The 18,046-nt window shown below is 57.9% G+C and overlaps 2 protein-coding genes across 3 annotated transcripts; one reads left to right on the top strand and one right to left on the bottom strand.

The window, feature by feature from the left end:
- The first annotated feature begins 4,093 nt into the window (after positions 1–4,093).
- CCDC86 (coiled-coil domain containing 86) lies at positions 4,094–12,036 on the top strand. The gene is made up of 4 exons (XM_060159062.1): positions 4,094–4,918; positions 9,085–9,214; positions 10,942–11,016; positions 11,180–12,036. The coding sequence occupies exons 1-4, from the start codon at positions 4,161–4,163 to the stop codon at positions 11,297–11,299; spliced, it is 1,083 nt and encodes a 360-aa protein (XP_060015045.1). The 5' UTR covers positions 4,094–4,160; the 3' UTR covers positions 11,300–12,036.
- A 1,301-nt stretch (positions 12,037–13,337) lies between these two features.
- PTGDR2 (prostaglandin D2 receptor 2) lies at positions 13,338–17,431 on the bottom strand. Of its 2 annotated transcripts, none has more exons than XM_060159061.1 (2): positions 17,360–17,431; positions 13,338–14,676 (listed from the first exon to the last, which is right to left on the bottom strand). In XM_060159061.1, the coding sequence occupies exon 2, from the start codon at positions 14,666–14,668 to the stop codon at positions 13,448–13,450; it is 1,221 nt and encodes a 406-aa protein (XP_060015044.1). In that variant the 5' UTR covers positions 14,669–14,676; positions 17,360–17,431; the 3' UTR covers positions 13,338–13,447. The 2 variants fall into 2 exon arrangements, with proteins under 2 accessions (XP_060015044.1, XP_060015043.1); XM_060159060.1 differs by lacking the exon at positions 17,360–17,431 and adding an exon at positions 15,250–15,478.
- Between the last annotated feature and the right edge of the window lie 615 nt (positions 17,432–18,046).

The raw sequence follows: 18,046 nt of genomic DNA, 5'->3' as shown, positions 1-18,046 counted from the left end.
GGGGTTTGGGTCCAGAAATCTGGTTTTTAACATGTCTTCTATGTGATTCTGATGCCCACCCAAGTTTGAGAAGCATTGCTATTGGACACATTGGGGTGAGGGTGAGATGCGGCATGAGTTGCCATGCCCCGCTTCTTGGGGTATCTTCCTTCCACCTGGCACAGGTGTTTATTCCCCAGCCCACCCCTGCGCTCCCTTCCTGGGCAGCGGACCAGACTGTGGAATCTGGTGAGGGCCCGGGGGTGTGGGAGGGCAGAGGGAGGTCTTGTTGCACCGGCAGTAGCACATCCACCCCTTCCTGTTTCAGCAAAACCTGCAGATGCTGCGAGGGGATCAGGAGATAAGCTTTGCGGGTTCACGAGAGCTTTGCAAAGGGGTCCCTTCGCAATCAAGTCAGCTTCTCTGCACCCTGGCAACGCCCAGGGGTCCCAGGTGCCACTCCTGCCCGTCCTTCCCCCTGGCCCCTCCGCTGAGGTCTCTGCCCCCTCCTCTTGAGGATCTGAAACTCCTTGCGAGCTGCTGGGAATGTGCAGAAAAGATGAACATCCAAGATAAGAAAGAGCCCATGATAAGAACAGACATGATAACCTCGCTCTTTTGCAGGTTCTCAGGAAAGCCTGATTCACGGTGCCCAGAGCAGCTGTTCACACGCCCACAGGAGGAGGGGGCAGCAAAGATTGAAGGAGGAGAACTGGGTCTCCAGAGAGGTCAAAGCAAAATGTAGCACGGCCAAATGACACATTCCGCACTTGTCTAGAAAAGCCAACAGCTCACGTCCAGGATCCCGGGATCAGCAGCTGGAACCAGACAGTGTTTCAATTGGCAGCTCACTGTTGAGAAGAGAGGGTGGGTGCCTGGCCATACTGAGAGGGACCATGGAGCAGGGAGGTGACAAATCCACTCGGCTCTCTGTGGGACAGTCAACCCTGGGTGCCTGCAGGAGCTCTGGACACCACAGTCTGAAGGCTGTAGAGAACCAGTGTCTTCCCCAGAGACTGACCGCTGTGGGAGAGACAGCTGGAGGAGCAGATGGTCAGCCAGGATAAAAGACAATTCTGGGGAAGCTACAGGAAAACTGTCTTCGAATACTTGAGAACCCTGAGTGGAACAGACAGCAGCCTGGACCCACGTGACCCAGTGAAGGGCAGGCATGGGCAGATCAAGTGCAGTGACGCCTCCGCCTCGTCGGGGCCTCATCGGGGCCGTGCTCTCACACCAGCCACACTCAGCGATGTCCCAGTCGCCAGATCCACCCTCCCAGACCGAGGAAGTCCTTACACATCCTCAGCCCCCGTCTCCTAGTCCTGAGCACAGTGCACGTGAGAGTGAGCGCTTGGGTCTAGATCAGGAAGCCCCGAGCTCCAGCCCTGACCTTGCACCTTGCACCCTCTCCTTGGGTCACCCTATGCCAGAGCACAGCCTGTCCCAGCCTTGGATTTCCTCGTTGGTAAACCAGATGTTCCTCCCTGCCCGTTCACTTACACAGCAAACACTCATCCAGCATGCGCTGCAACCACCCTCCTGCACCGACGTCCCGGGGGATTAATGAGCACCCAGGGGAGGCCCGGCACTGAGCAAGTGCTCAAGGAGTGCGTCTGGTGACTGCCAGGACCCATTCCCCAGCCATCTCTGATCTTGGTGCTGAGCAGAGGATACAGGGATACAGGTGCCTGACATCTCAAACCCTCTCAACCGCAGCACCTGTGGCTGGACGGAGGCTCAATGGCTCTGAGAAGAACACCTGATCCGTATCTTCTGTCATCTGTGGGCACACAGTTTCCTTCAGTCAGCAGATCTCAGGTTACATAAACAAGCCCGATATTGCTGATTCAGCGTACTCCGCCCCGCGCGTGCGCACACAGAGCCTCGGCAGGCCCCTGAGGCGACCTGGCACCGAGCATCTCCCAGTGCGCAGACCAAGATCAGTGTGAGGAACGGTTGAGGGAGGCCCACGGGAGGGACAGTTGCAAGGCAACTAAGCTTGTCAGCACCGGAAATGTAGTCCTTGTTCGTCGATGTAGAGCTGTGTGACTTTAGGCAAACAGCTTAGCTTTCCTGTGCCTTGGTTTTCTTACACGGATAACAGGGAGATTTACTCTTAAGTGTTGTGGCTCTGCAGTCAGAAGCCCACATGTGGATCCCGCCTCCACCATTTCTCTGCTGTGTGACCTTTACATGTGTCCCAGCCTCTCTGTGCCTCAGTTTTCTTTATCTGTGAAATGGGAGTAATAACAACAGCACCTGCCACACAGGGTGGTTGTGAGGATTAAGTGGGTTTGTACATATAGAGCACTTGAAAGAATGCCTGGTCCAATAAATGCTTGTCCCAGTGTTTTTGGCTGGGTTCCTCCACAGCTGACTCTGACACAAGGATTTAAATGCAAATAGTCTATTCAGAAAATGACCCCAGCAAGGGGACTCCTCACTCCCAATGCAGGGGGCACGGGTTCCATTGCCTGGTCGGGGAACTAAGATCCCACACGCCACACGGCGCCCCCAAAAAAGAAAGAAAGAAAACGAGCCCAGCAAGCACCTATAAGGGAGTGGGAAGCTGAGACAGGAACAGGGGAGAAGCCAAAAGGAGGTGCATGAATGACAAGGTTGCCTTCGTAGAAACTGGGGCTCAATCCTGCTGGGGCCTCTGGGAGACTGTAGAACACCCACCCCCCTCAGCATCCTTTCCCCCAAGGGCAGGAGGCTGGGATGCCTGCAGTAGAAAGACAAAGAGCATATGAGAACAGAGTTCCAATAGCAACTGTCACACCAACCTTTTCTGGAAAATTCAGGAATGTCCCCTGGGCCCCTGCACACCATTTATAATGACAATGACGAACTGAGCCTGGGTGGAAGCGATGGTTCTGGGCCAGAGATCGCTTGATGCCTCCACTGACTAGGGGTCTCCTCACCTGATCTGAAGGATGTCTGTAAAGCATCCCCTGCTCTTACATCACCTGGCAGGGACCTGAGATCACCCTCTGAAGTATTTTAAGCAGAACCAGGATACGATCCAATTGGCATTAGAGAGTGATCCCTCCAGCTGAGGACGGGTGCTCAGGAAGCCAGGAGAGCTGAGGGGACCCAGGGTAGGGCAGGGCAGTGAGGTGGTGTGCCGTCTCCACAGCCCTGGTAATGCATGCCAGGTGTGGATCTGAGTGGCAGGCCATTTAGGCGTCCAGGCTGGGGCAGGGGATTTAAGGAACTGAGAATTGGGGGGTTGGAAGAGCTGGCCAAGGAGGGGTCTGAGCTGCTTCTGCAGCGGGGAGCTGCACTGCTGCGCTGGGGCACTGAGACAAAGCCTCACTGCAAGGATTTCCTTGGTCCAGGAGCAAGGGGCCCAAGGCCGCTGAGCCTGAAGATGGAGTCTCTGAGAGCGGCCAGGAAGGCAGGGACTGACACAGGATTACAGCACAAGGGTGCAACTAATTCTGACAACCTCTAAGGTTATTGAAGAAGCCTGCCATCGCCTTACCCTTGGGGGGGTGATTTCAACAGGCTAAACTCATCGGGGTGCATTTTGGATGCTGTGTGGCACCAGCCAAGGGGTGAGAGGTGTTAAGGAATCCTCAATCCACTTTTCTGTCCTCCAGGAACCTTGCCGGGGTTTTCCTCCTCCTCACCTCCTCTTGATCAGCAGTCAGGACACCCTGGGGCCCATCTGATACGCTGATACTCTCACTCCTGCTGCTGTGTCCTGTCCGCAGTGACTCAGCAGGTGTGGCTGTGCTCAGCGCTGAAGCTGAGTTAGCAGTAAAGAAGTGAGCAGCAAAGTTTCCATCCAGCCTTGCCTACAGGCTCCCTGGATCTTTTTCCAATCCTCTTCTCTCCCGAAAATGGGACCCCTTCTACCTTTTTCCGCCTGCACACTCTCTTTCCCCCCCGGGAGACTGGGCTCGCAGGCAAGGTGAATACGGATCTCAAGCTGGGACTCATTCTTCAATCACAGGTAAATGCGCCAAAGCGCTTTGCGCATGCGCCTAGTAAACCCAACGCCCGCTCTCCCCGGACTCCTCCCTGAGCCTCTTCGCCCATCACCAACATGGCCTCCGAGGCAACAGCCCCTCCTGCCCGGCGCAGACGTAGCGGGGTTATAACGTCATAGGACGGCGCCGGTAGTCCCAGAGACTGCACGTGGGCTCGCGTTTAGAAACTCTGCCCGGGCCATGGATACGCCGCTGAGGCGCAGCCGGCGGCTGGAAGGACTAAAGCCTGAATCCCCCGAGAACCCCACCTCAGTTCTGCGGGCGAGACGGGCCCTTGTGGAGTTCGAGTCGAACCCAGAAGAAAGGAGGGAGCCCGGGTCTCCTCGGAGTGTGCGGCCACCTGGCCTGGAGTCTCCCAGACATCAGCCGGAGACAAGCCCTGAATCACCCAGTTTACGGGAGGGGGCAGGCTTGGGGTCCCCCCGAGAGCAGCCAGAGCCGGGCCCAGGGTCGCCCCAGCGTCAGCGAGACCCAGGCCTGGAGTCGCCCCAAAGACAGCCGGAATCGAGTCCTGAATTCTCCCGACTTCAGCCACAGCCAAGTGGGGAGTCACCAAAGTTTTCCCAGGACCGAGAAGAAGCGGATTCGGAGTCGCCCAAGAGTAAGGAGGAGCCGACCCCGGGGTCCCCCCGACATCAGTTGCAGCCGAGCCCAGGGTCACTAGAGCCTTACCCCGGTCGGCAAGCGCCGGGTCCCGAGCCCTCTCAGCCCCTGCAGGAGCTGACACCCCAGTCGCCCGGCTCCCCACGGGATCAGCGTGAGCCGAGCAAGCCACCGCCGGCCAGGCAGCCGGAGAGAGACGGCCTCGGGCCAAAGAAGCGAGAAGGTTCTTCAGCCCAGGCCGCAGCGTCCAAGAAACCGAAGAAGGAGGAGGTTCCTAAAATCCCGAAGGGGAAGCCCAAGTCTGGGCGGGTGTGGAAGGACCGCTCAAAGAAGAGGTGAGGTGGGGGACAGCTGGGCAGGGATGGGGTTCTGTGTGGTGCTGGAGCCTGGGTGCAGCCAGGAGATAGCCCGTAGGTTGGAGAGATCTCTCATCACTGGGGGAGTCACACAAAGAGGTAATTATAACCAGAATGTGGTGAAACGCACTGGGATCTCAGGGAGGGGTGCCCTTAAAGGACCCCTGGATAGCACCTCATCTGTGTGTTCATTCAACACGCATTTATCCTTGTCTCTGCCCTCTCTGGGAAGGGGGCAGAAGCAAGTACACCAGCGGTGAGGTCTTCATCCACCATTATCTGTTACAGTTGTTTGCCTTTTTGATAAAAGGCACTACCAAGCGCTGAGTTACAGGACGCTGCTAAGCACTGTGGTGCGGATTGGCCAGGGGAAGGGCCTTTCAAGCGGGCAGCAGCCTGCCTCTTGGCATTTAATCAGCCCGTCAGCTCAATGAAGCAGCAGGCACTAGGATTATCCTCATTTCACATATGAGGGCACTGAGGCTCAGGGCGGCCAAATGTGTGGTGAGGCAGGACCTGAACACAGATCTGATTCCAGAGTGTGCGTGAAAGCCCTTTACCCGTGCTCTGTAGAACCGCCTTGCGTTGAATTGCAACCTCTTTTTTTTTTAACTTTTATTTTATATTGGAGCATGGTTGATTAACAATGTTGTGTTAGTTTCAGGTGCAGAGTGATTCAGTTATACATATACATGTATCTGTTCTTTTTCAAATTCTTTTCCCATTTAGGTTGTTACATACTATTGAGCAGAGTTCCCTGTGCTCTACAGTAGGTCCTTGTTGGTTATCTGTTTTAAATACAGCAGTGTGTACGTGTCCATCCCAAACTCCCTAACTATCCCTTCTAAAGGGTAGGCGTGAGGTCTTGTCTTTCTGTGCCGCGGGCAGTAAGTGCTCAATTAAATGCTTGTTGAGTGAAGGAACAAAGAGGCGCAACTGAAGAAGGAAATGTTTAGGCTGCCGGGAAGGAGAGGTGGGGTCCAGTTCATGTTTTAGCTACTGGGAACCACTGGGCAGACAGGAGTTCGTGGCTGTGAGGGCCCATAGGGGAAGGCAGTGATTTTATGGAAGAAGCGGACATTTACTAAGGGATGACTGTGCTTTGTGCTAGGCCTTTTGCAGCTGTCATGTTGCTGACCCCCTAAACCCCAAGGCGGTGGGCATTATTCCCCTCCCCCAAGCCCCTCCCCCCTTAAACAGAGAAGAAACTGAAACTGAGGGAGTGATTTCCTACAAGTCACCAATCAGAGACTTTGAAGATGGAGCGACTGTTGGAGAAGTGGGTGGTGGCGCTGCCCCTCCACCTCGGTCCCAGCAGGTCCCAGAGAATGGTGGGGCCACTGATGGCCATGTGGGACCAGATGAAGAGGTTGGTTCCGGTGGGGAGAGGATGGTGAGCAAGTTGAGTATGGGAGCCTGGAGTCCTGGTACTCAGGAGGTGGACGGCGGGGAGAGGAGCTCACTGAACATGAGGAGGCTGCTCCGACACACAGGCCAGGAGAAGAGAGGGTCAGCAGAGGACACCAAGAAGCAAGAGAAAGGGCGTTTTGTCCCAGCTTCCTGCCCGAGCTGAAATGCTTCCCAGCTTCCTGGTGTTTGCTTGGAGCTGCGCTCCAGACGTCTTCCTCTCCCCTGCCATCTCTGCCATCACTAAGCGTCTCCCACACTGACCTCCCCTCTGTGTGCCCCCTGTAGGTGATGCTCCCTCCCAGCTCAGGGCCTTTGCACATGCTGTTCATTCTGTTGAAAGGCTCCTCCCCTGGCCATTCCCTGCTCGTCTTCCAGGGCTCCACTTAAACATGCACCCCCTGGGAAAAGCCCTCTATGTGCAACCCAACCAGGGTTAAGTCCTCAAGCTATGTGTTGTCATTGTACCTTGTATCTTTTGTAACACACCCATTTGCACAAATGCTTGTTTACTTGTGTGATTCTTGTCGGCTGCCAGCTTCCCCTCTAGACCAGAGGCTCCAGGAGAGTGAGGATTTACCTACAATGGCTAGATTCTCCCCAGAGCCCAGCACATGGTAGGCACTGAGTCAAACAAGTAGATGAATGAGAACAGAAGGTAGTTCATTCGTTCAACCAGTTTATATTTCATTGAGCTAGGATCTGGGAGTAAACATGGCTATAAACAAAACATTCTAGTTGTGAGAAATGGGTAACCAACACGTAATATATACATATATCAGTAATTAGGGCAATACAGGAAAATAACAAAGCAAGAGGTGCAGGGCGTTGCCACAGTGATTACAGATGGCTTCACTGCCACAGGGATGTGAGCAGAGGCCTGAATGAACATACTGGGAAAGAGTACCCAGGCAAGGGGAACAGAAAGTCCAGAGGCCTCGTCACTGGGCACAAGGGAAGCGGTAGGAGGTGAGTGAGGTCAGAGTGGTCACAGGGCCAGGTCACGTGGGCCCACGTGGGCCCTTGCAGGGACCTGAGTGAGCGTGAGAGCCATGGGAGGTGTTGAGCAAAAGAGTGATGCGATCTGACCTCTGCAAGGACCGGTCTGGCCTGTGGAGAACAGACCTTTAGGAGGGCAGAGGGGAGACCAGGGAGACCAGTAGGGAAGCTGCTGCAGTAAAATTAAAGCACCTTCAGAAGCGGCACCAGGCCTGTGGATAAGGGCCAGAGGGGCTGTTGAATGGATGTTTGGGACCTTTGAGGAAGCAGCTTCAGCAATTGGTGAGTGAGGCCCGAGAAGGCAGGGGCAGCACCTGCTGCACGAGGTGCCCCAGCAAAGGGGGGATGCAGGGGGAGGGAGCCGAGGCTGGGAAGAACACGCCCACCCACCCACCCCGCCCCACCCCCCGTGCCCAGGCCTAATGCCACCTTCTGCCCAGTGTTCCCTGGGTGCACCGTCTCCCTTCTCTGAAGGGTGGATTCACTGAGCACCTACTATATGCAGAGCACTGTGCTGAGCGCTTCTCGGGCCGTGAGCCATTAATCCTCCCACCACCCTTTGTGATGGGAACAGTTCTTGTCTCCACGTAAGGGGAGGGGGAGAAGAAGCAGTGGGGTGTGTGCTGGGGGCAGGCAGGCAGAACTGGGGAGCGGGGGCGGGGGGTAGGCAGAACCAGACTGAGGACAGACAGGCGTGGGGTCAGGGTCCAGGCTGTATGTGCAGACTCCTGTGGAGCAAGAAAGGGGAAAGATGAACCAGAAGAGCCGTATTGACCTTCCCCAGGGGCGGGAGTGGGCTCGGCCTGGTGCCCACTGCAGCCCACTGCTGTGACCGCTTGGGGCATGGTAGAGTGGACGTGGGTAAACAGGAGCTCTTTTGAAAGTCAAGAAATTATCGAGGGAGGTGGAAAGTCCACTACGAAAGGAAGTGCTGAGGGGGAAAGAAGGCCCGTGGGACACCCGAACAGGCTTCAAATCGTTCAAGGAGAAAGCTTCCGGAAAAGGGGGGGCACGGCTGCATGAACCCCCAAGCCCCATCACCAGTCTCAGCAGCCCTCAGCCTTTTCCTGGTCTAGTGTCCTCTTGCTCCTTGACATCTTTCCATCTTCCCGGAAGGTTTTACAGCACGTCCTAGATTTATCATCCACCCCTAGGTCCTGGCGGTGGGCGTTCTTACAGAGGTAACCTCGCTTCTGTGACCGTGTCACTATCACTCTTTAGAAAATCAAGACTTCCCTGTTGTTCCCTAGCACCCACTCCATTTTCACATTTCCCCTGCTGGGACAGAGGTTCTGAATCACTGCAGGGGACCGTGACCATCTGCGCTGTTCTGAGATGAAATGGGCGCCCCAGTAGGGAGTGAGCCCCCTCTGCAGAGGCGTCCACGCCCAGCCCTCTGCACTCCGCCGGAGCAGCGGAGCTTGGCGGTGGAGGCCGTGCAGCCCGGACTCTGGTCACAGACCGCTGCTCAGGAGCAAGGTGACCTTGGGCAATTACTTAACCTCTCTGAGTCTTTGTTTGCTCCTCTATAAACTGGAGGGAACAGGAGTTCCCACCTCAGGTACGTAACCAGGGCTTAAGAAATGGCAGTGGGCGTGATCAGGACCCTTTCCTGCTCCAAGTTTCTACAGACCCGGAGGGTCGATTGCCGGGCAAGCAGGCAGGTAGGGAAGGAGGCCGAGAGGGAGGGCACCGGGGCATCCCGCGGACTCCAAGAGCACCCAGTCTCCCCCATTCAGGTTCTCCCAGATGGTTCAGGACAAGCCCCTGCGCACATCCTGGCAGCAGAAGATGAAGGATCGGCAGGAGAGAAAGCAGGCCAAGGACTTCGCCCGGCACCTGCAGGAGGAGAAGGAAAGGCGCCGGCAGGTGAGGGGTCGGCCAGGCTGGGGTGGGAGGGGCTTGGTCAAGAGCCGTTCTCCAGGACTTCCCTGGTGGCACAGTGGTTGAGAGTCCGCCTGCCGATGCCCCGGTCCCAGGGGATCCCACATGCTGCGGAGTGGCTGGGCCTGTGAGCCATGGCCGCTGAGCCTGCACGTCCGGAGCCTGTGCTCCGCAATGGGAGAGGCCGCAACAGTGAGAGGCCCGCGTACTGCAAAAAAAAAAGCCGTTCTCCAGCCTCGGGGCCCCGGGGAAGGGTGGGAAGGGCATACAGATTGGAGGCCTCATCCGGGTGTTGCTGGCATTCCCCAAGACACAGCTGCTACACATCAGTGGAGGGGACGGCCTGTGCGTTCCTCCAGCGCTCCCTCACGCTTATCCCAGGGACACAGGTGCCCTGTTAGAGGTTCACGCCCAACCTTTCTAGCCTCCAGGAAGCCCCAGCAGGCAGACAGGGAGGTGGTGGTGGAGATCCACCAGGAGCGGACTTCTCAGTGGGACGTCACTCGCCTTGTGGTCCCCAGGCCACCGGAGGAGTCAGACACCTTGCCCCCAGCCTGCAGTCCCTGCCTGGCCATGGGGGGGGGGTCAGCCACTTGGTCATCTGTCCCCTGCTTTGAGTTGCCCCAGCTCAGCCTATGGCCGAGGCCCTGCAGACTGTGTGGCCTCCGCCTCATGCCGAGGCCTTATCTAGCTTCCTGTGTGGCCGTGGCTCCCTCTTGGGAAAGAGAGAACCTTCTTGTCACCGTCCCCTTTAGAGGTGCCCCTGCCCAGCCCCCAGTCCAGACCTTCCCCTGCACCTCCAGGAGCTCAAGTGTCACTTCTCCTTTCTCCCTCCGGGCCCAAGCCACCTCTACCCTGTGTTGCCAAAGACGAGGGAGGCCCCTGGCCATGCACAGCCTTGGGGCCACCGTCCCTGCCCTGCCCCACCAGGGACAGCAGTCAGCGTCGCCATTCCCAAGGAAGACTCCGTCTACACTCATCTTCTAAGTGTTCCCAGTGGGCCGGTACTATTCCAAGCCCTGTATGTGTGTTCATTCATTTAGTCCTCAAAAGAATCTTATGTAATTATCGTCACTTTAAAGATGGGAGGTTGAGGCACAGAGCTTAAACCACTTGGCCACGGTCACACGTTTAGGAAGTAGCAGAGTCAGGATTCAAACCGGGACCAGACGCTCCGGAGCCTCTTCTCTGCAGCCTCCGCCCTTCCCAGCCCTGCGCCACGGTGAACCTAGGAGGCCAGCCCTCACCCCAGCCCTTCATTCTAGGGGCTCGTGGGCTTCAGGGGGAGAGGGGAGACTCTGAGAGGACGGGAATGAGGGAAAGGGCCAGCCACCCCTTCTCCCCGGGCAGTTGATGAGGGGCGTGGTAAGAGGAACCACTGTCTACATGGGCCTGAGTTTCCAGGTGGGGTGCGACCTGTGTCTTACCCCGCCCCTCCCCCTCCAACCGCAGTGTCCTCAGCCGCCTGACCAGGCGCCCCCCTTCTCAGGTGAAGTCAGGAACTTCCGACCAGAGTGGGCCTCTGGGTGCTGGTCCCAGGGGCACAGGGATGGTTCCTTGCTGCCTCTCCACGCCCCAGCACCAGGAACAACCCGGAGCCGGGATAAGTGGGCCTTTTGCCCTCCTCCCTGGGAATTCTGTCAGCTCTCACTGCCTGGGAGACCAGGGCCGCCTCGGCTCCCAGACCCAATCCCCTTCCCCTGTGTGTCCAGGAGAAGAAGCAGCGCCGCGCCGAGAACCTGAAACGCCGCCTGGAGAACGAGCGGAAGGCGGAGATCGTCCAAGTGGTGAGCGTTGCCCTGCTTGCGGGACGGGACGCGGCCAGCCTGAATGTCGTGTTCCAGACACCCCGGCACCCCTGCTTCACGGCCCCCGCGGTGGCCTCCCTTTCCCCGGGGAGCAGGGCGGAGACTCCAGCCATAATAACACCCTCCCTTCAACCTCCCCCAGATCCGAAACCCCGCCAAGCTCAGGCGAGCGAAGAAGCAGCAGCTGCGCTCCATTGAGAAGCGCGACACGCTGGCCCAGCTGCAGGAGCAGCCACCACGGCGGCCGGCGGCCAAGGTCTGAGCTCAGCGTGGCCGGGGCCTCCTGTGGCCGAGCACCGTGTCACACGTGGCGGCCACGCGCCTCCGCGGACCCAGCACTCCAGCTCCATGGCGCCACCCGAGACGGGGCTCTGAGCCTTCAAAAGGGCTCCCAGGCAGGGCTTTGTGGCACAGAGACCCAGAGGTAGCCTGGGACCTGGCAGAGACTGGAGGAGGGAGGAGGGTCAGCTCGCTCCTCCGCCCCTCCCCTCCCCCTCCCCCCTCCTCTCCAAGTGCCTTCAAACCACGAAGAGTAATTTCTGGTTCCTCAGGGAGCTGGTGACTGGCGGGTGACTCCCCAAAATATGTATGTTCTGTCTCAGAGTCCTGGGTCTAACCCGGGCCAGGAGGCCGGAAGTCAGGAATCCACCTCCCCCCTGACACCTCCCCAAAGGCTGCTCTGGCTCCCTCTGCACCCCACTGACCCTGCCACCCAGCAGACGGAATCCAGCTCCGCCCCACTTTTCAACACTTAAGGTTAAAATGGGGAGGTTGCAGGGGGCAGGGTCTCTCTAGCTCCCCCTTTCCTGTACCAGACTCTGCAGAAGCCCGAGAGATCTGATTAACTCATGCCATCCAGTCTACAGCAGAAATATTTATTGAAGGCCTGCTGGGTACAGGCAGAATTCTAGGTGCCAGGGAATAGAGACAAAAGTCCCTGCCCTCAAGGATCTTTCATTCTGGTGGAGAAAACATAATAAACAAGTAAAGTGTACTGTGTGTCGGTTGGCGCCGAGTGCTCTGTGAAGCAGGGGAGCAGGTGGGAGGGGGCACGGGCGAGGTCGAGACAGGATGTCTGCTCAGCCAGCTGTCTGTCGACCGCTCCGTTTGCCAAGCGCTTGCTGTGGGCCGGGCCCTGCCTGGCACTGAGAGTAAACGCTGGGAGCCCAGCTGCGAGTGGTGGCACAGGGAACACTGGACCAAGATCCCAGGAGAGTTTCTCCCCTGGCTCGTCCACTGACGTTCCATCCACCAAACGTGTACTGCGCCAACTGCACCAGGCCCCGGGGTGCTGAGCTAAACAGACATGGTAGACTGGAGATGCTACGGTAAGTTACCCCTCACGCCTACGAATTGGGGGTCAGTGCTGCAGCCCTGTGCGGTCGGGAGGGAGGTGGGTGCCGTACAGATCTAGGGGTTACCAGCATTGCTCAGAAGGCGCCCCAGGGAACTGTAGGCTGCCACATGTGTCAGATGAGCGAGGAAATATCACCGGCTGTGGTCACGGAGGTTGCAGGGCTCATCCAAACACTAAAGACCTTCAATAAGGATGTCCGTTGCACTCTGATTAGCACAGGTTTCCCAAACTTTTGACCATAGCACCCCTTGCTCTTTCCACTTCGGGCAATGCTGGGTCGGACAGGTAGAGATGGGGGCTCCCATGCAGCTGCTATCTGAAGGACCTTAGGTATGTGGGGGGTGCCTTTTCACGTACTAATAGTAATTGAACAGGTAATGCCTAATGGCTGGTATGCAGTCCCTGCACCTTGGGCAGGTTACCTAACCTCCCTGCACCTCAGTTTGCACATGGTAAAAAGTGGGGCTAATAGAACCTGCCCCTGGAGATTGTGGGATAAAGCGTGTAGTTAAGTAATGCGCAACTAAATGACCAAAGCGAGAAGGTTAGACTGGAAGTGCTTCCCAAATTTTTCCTCTCTCGCTTTCTACTCCAAAACTACATCACTGGTTTAATGTAAAAATCCACCCCACCCATCATCTGCTAAAAACAGCTTCAGGGAGATGCGTCCTGTGTACCTTGGGCCGTCCACTACCCTAGTCTGAGATGTCAGCGTTTTAACCTCGCATCACTCAGAGTGTGGTCCCATCGCCTCCTGGGAGCTTGTTAGAAATGCAGATCGTCCGCACACCCGCCCGGCGGCCCGTTCAAGCAGACAGGATCCCTGGGTGACTCTCGCATAAGAAAGTTTGAGAAGCACGGCTTTAGCTCACTTCTTTTCTGAAAAGGATACACTGAGTCACGTGGGGCGCTTTAACATGCAGATTCCTTAGCCTCCGACTAAACGTCCGGGCCCTGGGGAAGCCGCTGCGCGCGATCGCTCCCTGCTCTTGCTTCCCGGGGGCGGGGTGGGGGGAGAATGGTCCGAGCCTGGCGATCCCCGGCCCGTGCCTCCTACGTCGAGGTGGTGCGCGGCGCCCGGTTCAGGGGGCCCCGCTCGTCCTGGGATTGGGCCCGGTCCCTCTGCGGGGGCGCCGCGCGGCTACCCCGCAGCCAGCCGAGCAGGCCTGCGGGTCCGAGCGGGGACAGGCCGCGGCCGCGCAGCGAGAAGGAGGAGGCCGAGATGTTGGTGGAGGAGGTGCGGCGGCGGCGGCGGCTGCTGCCGCCCCCGCCGCCCAGCTCGCTGTCGTCCACCAGCACGCTCTCCAGCACGCTCCGCAGCGAGCGCCGCAGCTTGCGCAGCACGTCGGGGCAGGTGAACACGTAGAGCAGCGGGTTGACCACGCTGTTGACGAAGGCCAGGCTGCTGACGAACGGCAGCCCGCGCCACACGAGCGGCCGCAGTGCGGGGTCCGCGTGCGCCCGCGCCTCCAGCACGCTGAACACGTGGTAGGGCCCCCAGCAGAGCGCAAAGGCCGCCACCACGGCCGCCACCAGGCGCACGAAGCGGCCGGGCCGCCGGCGGCCGCGGTGGCGCAAATGCGCGCTCACGGCCACGTGGCTCGAGGCGATGATGGCCAGCGGCACAGCGAAGGCCAGCAGGAACTTGCTGACGGCCAGGGCCATCTGGCGCGAGTTGCACGTGGCATCGCGGTCGGGCCCGGGATTCAGGAGCAGCACGTTGTAGTAGCACATGATGCGCCCGTCCACCCGCGGGATGGTGTCCCGGAAGATGAAGTAGGGCACGGTGTTGAGCACGGCCAGGGCCCAGAGCGCCAGGCATACCCTGTGAGCCACGGCCACCGTGCGGTGGTTCTGCGCCCACACGGGCCGCAGCACCTGCAGGCAGCGGTCCAGACTGATGGCGCTGAGCAGGAAGCCGCTGGCGAACATGTTGAGGAAGAAGATGGAGGAGTGCAGCTTGCAGAAGGTGGTGCCCAGCTCCCAGGAGTGGCCCACGGCCAGGAAGTAGGTGAAGAAAGGCAGGGAGGCGGTGGCCAGCAGGTCGGACAGTGCCAGGTGCAGCACCCAGGTGGTGACCACGGTCTGGCGCATGCAGCAGCCCACCACGAAGAGGATGAGCCCGTTCTCCACGAGGCCCAGCAGCGAGGCCAGCCCGTGCAGCAGCACCGACGCGTGGTCCATGTAGCGGATGCTGGAGTTGCTGTGGCTTTGGAGACGGCTCATCTGCTCCAGGAGGGGACAGAGGGGCTTCATCGTGACGTTGGCCGACATCGTGGGCTCTGCGGCGGAGAGAAAGAGGCACTGCGGTGAGCAATGCCAGGAAACGGGCAACCCTGGCCAGGAGATGGGACTCTGACCCATGACAGTTATAGGTGAGGCCCCTGGAGATCAATGAAGTTGAGCAAGGGCAGTAAGGTGGGGGATGACATCCCAGCCCCACCACCTGCTCACTGTGCAACCTTGGGCAATACACTTAACCTTTCTGAGCCTGTTTGCTCCTCCGTAACATGGATGGCTGTCATACAGGGTCTAGGTCATAGGGTTGTTGGTTGTTGAATTAAATGAATGAATAATATATATAAGCATTTCAAGCAAGAGTAATCGTGCAGGAAGCACTGCATCAATGGCGCTGTGATTATCATTAAGCAGATGGCCTCAGATCACTTGGAGAAATAGGAACCAAGGTCAGGCCACGAAGGGCTCCTTTTCCCAATCCCCAGAGCACTGGGGTGTGAGCGAGGCCCCCCTGAAGGGCAGGAGGATTCAGCTGGGCTGGAGGATGGGAATGGAAGGCGGAGTCCGTGCATTTAAGGGATGACCCACCCACGCACCCACCCACGGCACCCCCGGACCTTGCCTCTCTGCAGATCGTCCTGTGGCCCTTCGCTCCCAGAGTGGTGGCTGGTTGCATGTGTTGACTGCAAGCAGTGGAGCCAGCCCCTCCTTTGGTAGTTTAAGAGGAAATAAGATAAGAGCAGGGAGAGAGCTGGGCAGAAGGAACTACCAGATTTGGGCTCCGGAGGCCCAGTAGGGCCAAAAGACCTCTCCCCTGCTCAGGGGCAGCCACAGGAAACCCAGCCCTGTTCATACTCATTCAACAGCTATTTATTGAGCGACTACTCAGCTAAGCGCTGGAGAAGCCAGCCCCTGGCCAGATGTGCAGACCCACAGCCTCATCAAGAACCTGAGGCTGGAACTTGCCTGGTGGCGCAGTGGTTAAGAATCCGCCTGCCAATGCGGGGGACACGAGTTCGAGCCCTGGTCTGGGAAGATCCCACACTCCGCAGAGCAACTAAACCCATGCGCCACAGCTACTGAGCCTGCGCACCACAACTACTGAAGCCCGCGCACCTAGAGTCTGTGCTGCGCAACAAGAGAAGCCACCACAATGTGAAGTCCGTGCACCACAACGAAGAGGAGCCCCGGCTCGCCGCAACTAGAGAAAGCCCGCACGCAGCAACGAAGACCCAACGCAGCCCAAAATACATAAATAAATTTATTTTTTAAAAAAATAATAAATAACCTGAGACCATCTGATGTGGAGCCAGTGGAGATCAGTGAGGGCAGAGGAGGTCAGGGTGGGAGCCTGCCTGCAGGAGATGGGGACCGACAGATAGCAGGGGGTGGGAACTCGGATTGTCCTGGGCCCCCCATGACATGCCAGGGACTGTGGTAGATCCTTTACGTAGGTACTCTCTTGCTACAGCTCTAGAAGAAAACTGCTGGTACTTCTCTCCATCCCGTTTTGCAGATGAGGAAACTGAAACTCAAGTGTTTAAATCACTTACCCAAAGCTTCCCAAACAACACAGGCATGTGGAGGAAGGACAGTTTAGCACTCAGCCTGTTCTCTTTCCTCTACCTCTGCTCTAAGCACGAGATGACGGAGAAAGAAGAGAAGGAAAGTGGGGTGGGGTGGGGGAGGTGTTCTTCAGTATTCGTCTTTCCACGGGAGGCACTGTTGGCCAGGATGAGAAAATCCACACCCTTCTCCAGGGACCTCGGTCCTTCGTAGGGTGAGGGTGCCGGATATCAAACTAGAATTTCCTTGACAGGTGAGCTGCTTGGAGCTGGGGACATGCAGGTGGGGGGAGGGGAGCTGTTGTCCCCGTGCTCCCTGAAAATGCTCGTATTTCCCAAGCTCTAGGGTCTGCAGAGCGATTACATTCACAATGACCCTGTGAGACCGCATTTTTTAGAAGAGGAAACAAAGGTTCAGAGAAGCACAGCAACTTGCCCAGGGTCCCTCAGCTGCAGTGGAAGAGAGAGAACCCCACTCCCAGCAAACACACAGGAGCCATCCCCTCTCTGTGGTGAAACGTTCCCTTGAGCCCCATCTAAGTCCCATGGGGATGCTCAGACTGTGCCCTGGGGACTGAGTATGCTGCCCGCATACCCAGCTGGGAGGTAAGCTACTTCCCCTTGCCGGCCCCCACTTGGCCGTCTGTGCCCAGAGCCACAGTGTCACCTCCCCGGCTGAGTGAGGTGTCCTCGTTCACAAAGCACCCAGTATGGGCTTCCTGGCTGACAGAGTCCGGCCTCCAGCCTCCCCGGGTTCTCAGGGAGCCCAGAAGAAGGTCCTGTTTTGACAGAGGGCTGGGGTCAGAGAATGCCAGCTTTTGGTGTCAGAGACCTGGCTTCGAATCCCAGCTCCTCGGCTTCCTGGCTGGGTGCACTTGGGTCGTTTACCTTAGGACTGCTCGTGTAACCCTCCCCCCAGATCGCTCCTGAGTCTGGAAAGAGAAGCTTTAATGGTTGACCACTGCACCTGGCATCTAGTTATTCCCTAGGAAAATGTAGTCCTTTCCTCCTCAGAGCAGCAAGTCCCCTGCAGTCTTTGGTAAACCCAACCCTCTGCCATCCTAGCTGGTAACAGCCCTCTCCTTTGATAAAACTGTGCCTTCTCTTCCGGGTCCAGAGAGGGCACTGAGGCTGCCCAGCCCTGGGGCCACCATCTCCTTACCCGGGCACAGAGGGAGCACAGGATTCCAGCCCCAGAGGCAGTCAGCTTCTGCAGGCAGCGGGCAGGCAGAGGCAGGGGAGGGAGGCTGAGGGAGGAAATAGATGTCAGCCCCAGAGTGTGTGTGTGTGTGTATTTAGGGGTGGGGTGGGGGGAGGCGGGGACAGCTAGAGAGTGAGTTGTCACACTGGTGTTCAAGTAACATCCATCTCCATTGATGCGGACTGGATGTAACTGCCGGCAGCCCAGCTCATCCTACCTCCCTTTACGAAGGAGATTTTGCAAAAGCCCAAGGTCAAGTACGAGTGCACATGGGGACATAGGTGTGAGCCAGAAAGTGTGAGCCCTAGTGTGCATGGGGGGTGCTTTTGAGAGCGACAGGTTTGTAGGAGAAGTGAGGAGGAGGGCGTCCTGTCCGTCTGTCCACTGTCCTGGACTGCCCACCCCTGACCCCATCACCCTCAGGAAAGAAACTGGTGCGGCTCCTCCCATGTGCCCGGGCAGCAGGGGGGGCCCGTCTGCGAGGGCCCCCAGGGGCTCTATGGCCAGGAAGGCGGGGCGGGGCCGTGGTAAGAACACAGGCCTGGCTGTCCGTGCTGCCCGCATGCCCAGCTGGGAGGTAAGCCACTTCCCCTTGCCGGGCCCCACTTGGCCATCTGTGACCAGAGCGACAGTGTCACCTCCCAGGCT

Source organism: Lagenorhynchus albirostris, chromosome 9 (assembly GCF_949774975.1).
Source record: "Lagenorhynchus albirostris chromosome 9, mLagAlb1.1, whole genome shotgun sequence".
Lineage (NCBI taxonomy): Eukaryota > Metazoa > Chordata > Mammalia > Artiodactyla > Delphinidae > Lagenorhynchus > Lagenorhynchus albirostris.
The sequence above is the reverse complement of the archived record's forward strand: the minus strand, read 5'-3'. Positions and strand labels throughout refer to the sequence as shown.